The sequence below is a fragment of the Etheostoma spectabile genome, chromosome 3, assembly GCF_008692095.1.
Source record: "Etheostoma spectabile isolate EspeVRDwgs_2016 chromosome 3, UIUC_Espe_1.0, whole genome shotgun sequence".
Lineage (NCBI taxonomy): Eukaryota > Metazoa > Chordata > Actinopteri > Perciformes > Percidae > Etheostoma > Etheostoma spectabile.
The window spans coordinates 11,412,926-11,415,303 of NC_045735.1; the positions used below are offsets into that span (position 1 = coordinate 11,412,926).

Below are 2,378 nucleotides of genomic sequence, written 5' to 3' on the forward strand. Positions count from 1 at the left end.
TAAAAACAATCTGTAAAAAGGTAATTCCACATGTGCATAAGCCAAGCACAACACACTATATTTGAGGTATGGCTTTACAATATGATGCATGTTTCACCTCTCGTCTTTCTCCTTCCGGGACATCTTACGGTTATCTGCTTCAGACAACTTCCTGGTTACCTCCTTGGAAACAGCATCCTCACGTTTCTGGGCAACTCTGGGGGAGGAAGTGAGAAACATTGCAGACATTGGAAATCTGTGAAAGATTGTCAAGCTTGTGAAAAAATAAAAAAGTACTTGGTGCAGAGCAGTTCTGTAAACTAACAGAAGTCGACTTTTAAGAAGAAAAATAAACTAGTGATTTATGGACACACCTTCTATTGTTGTATATGGTACTTAGTTTTCCAAATGTATGGACATATTACATACTAGATTATTACTTGGTTTTGAAGTTTCCCCAATAAGTGCTATATTCTATGTCAAGCAACTTAATCAAATTAAAATGTTATCTGTACCAGCTGTGGGACAGTAATATACATGCACCCCTGATCCAAATAATGTAAATGTACAGGAAAGAAAAACTAGAGGGCCAATGCAGTAGTGTGTTTATCCTTCTTACTTGTGTTTGAGAACAAACTTGACGTTCTTGTAGGCAAAGGCCACCAGGTAGGTGCTGACCAGAGTCATCACAGCATACAGAACTGCAGACTGGACAAGGTCCATGTGCCAAATCCTCCAAAACAGCCCTAGAACAATAGTAGTCAATCAATTGGCAAAAAAGAAAGTCAGTAAATATGCATTATGTTGGTTAAACACATTTTATAACCCAGGTGCTCTCTAGTAAAATAACTATATGCAGTGTTCTGGGTTCATCCTCGTTTTTTTTTTAATTTTGATTTTCATTAAAAAAAACAAATTACAAAAGACTACCAACGTTAGCTAGCTAACTATAGTGTTAATTACTATAATCCTAAACGGCACTTAAACCTACAGTACTTTAACAACTTTTAATCAGAGATAGCAATGGAGTATTCTCTCAACGTTACCCAGTAATCTAGACACTAATCTACCTTTAGCTAGTTTATCACAGCCATTATTATAATATATTGTGTTATGCTCTTCTGTGTAGTGTAGTAACAGTAGGCATGAGGTAATAACGTTCATTCAGGGCATTCTTCACAAGCACATAATTCAGTTCTTTCTTAAATTACTCCTCTAGTGTTAGCCTGCTGCGCTAGTTAGCATCCGCTAGCTGCTCCAGTCTCTCTGGTTACTCACAGATGGGGATGGCAGAAACGATGAGTGCATTTCCGTAAAAGAGAGCAGTGGACTTCGCTGAAAGGTTTCTACTGAAGTCCTGGAGAAGAAGGTCTTCCTCTGACTGCTGCTTGTTGCTGCCTTTGGGAGCCATGCCTGCGGATTGAGCGGTCTGTTCTCTGCTCAGCTCTGGACACAAGAGGACTGACACGTCGGAGTATGAGCAGAAGAGGGACGCGTCAGCATAAACCCGGAAATACCACACCGACTCTCTTCTTCTTCGTTCCAGCGTGGATGCATTAAGCGTTCAAGGCGCTTCAGCTTATTGCTGCCCACCACAGGAAGACAAAGACACTGCACCTTTAGGTTTCACACAACCTGCCTACAGGGGCAGACCCCCCCCCCCAAAAAACCTATTTCCTCACTTTCCTCTTTGTTATATTTGAGAAATTTTGAGTCATTTCTTTCTGAGATTTAAAGAAGCCATAAAGATGATTCTGATGTTCCCTAAACATATTGACAGTCTACTGGACAATTCTATGTGGTCCTGACTGAAACGCGTATAACATTCAAAGTTTTCTTGCCAATTTTCACCTCTGCTCTTTTCAAGGAGGAGTATAGAGAAAAAATACTGGCACCACGTACTATCTTATGCAAAACATAGCCTATGAAGCAGATCATTTATCAAAGAAAATGGTGGCTTTATGAGGACTAGGATTTACTGCTCCTCAGATCTCTGCAGGGCAAATTGATAAAGCTAGCTAGATTATCTGTGAAATCTGAGTTTTCTCTTGCACGTCTATTTTACAGCGGTTTTGTGTGAAGCTTAGTGCCGCCCATGACGATTGTCATTGGTTTTAAGAAATGCCAATAAACCAGAGCACGCTTTTCTCCCATCCCAGAAGTGGATGGTCTGGCAAAGCGAGACCATACACAGTATAAGAAATTTGATTAGATTAGAATAGATAATACTTTATTCATTCCACAGCGGGGAAATTCCCTTGTTACAACAGCATTTTCTACAATGAAAGCAAAAGAAACAAACAAGTAAACACACAAGAAAAACAGGCAAACAATAGGCAATGTGCAGAAGGTAGACTGAAGTAAAGTAAAGTGGTGTCACATAAGGTATTGTAAAGTAA

At 39.7% G+C, this 2,378-nt stretch overlaps 1 protein-coding gene across 1 annotated transcript in view; it reads right to left on the reverse strand.

Annotated features, from left to right (window-relative positions):
• ssr3 (signal sequence receptor, gamma) overlaps positions 1–1,517 on the reverse strand; it is a 3,319-nt gene extending 1,802 nt beyond the window's left edge. The window contains exons 1-3 of the mRNA XM_032508488.1: positions 1,258–1,517; positions 599–725; positions 98–196 (exon numbers count right to left, since the gene is read on the reverse strand). Of these exons, the coding sequence (XP_032364379.1) occupies positions 98–196; positions 599–725; positions 1,258–1,390 (359 nt within the window). The 5' untranslated portion in view covers positions 1,391–1,517. The remainder of the gene's footprint in view (positions 1–97; positions 197–598; positions 726–1,257) is intronic.
• Between the last annotated feature and the right edge of the window lie 861 nt (positions 1,518–2,378).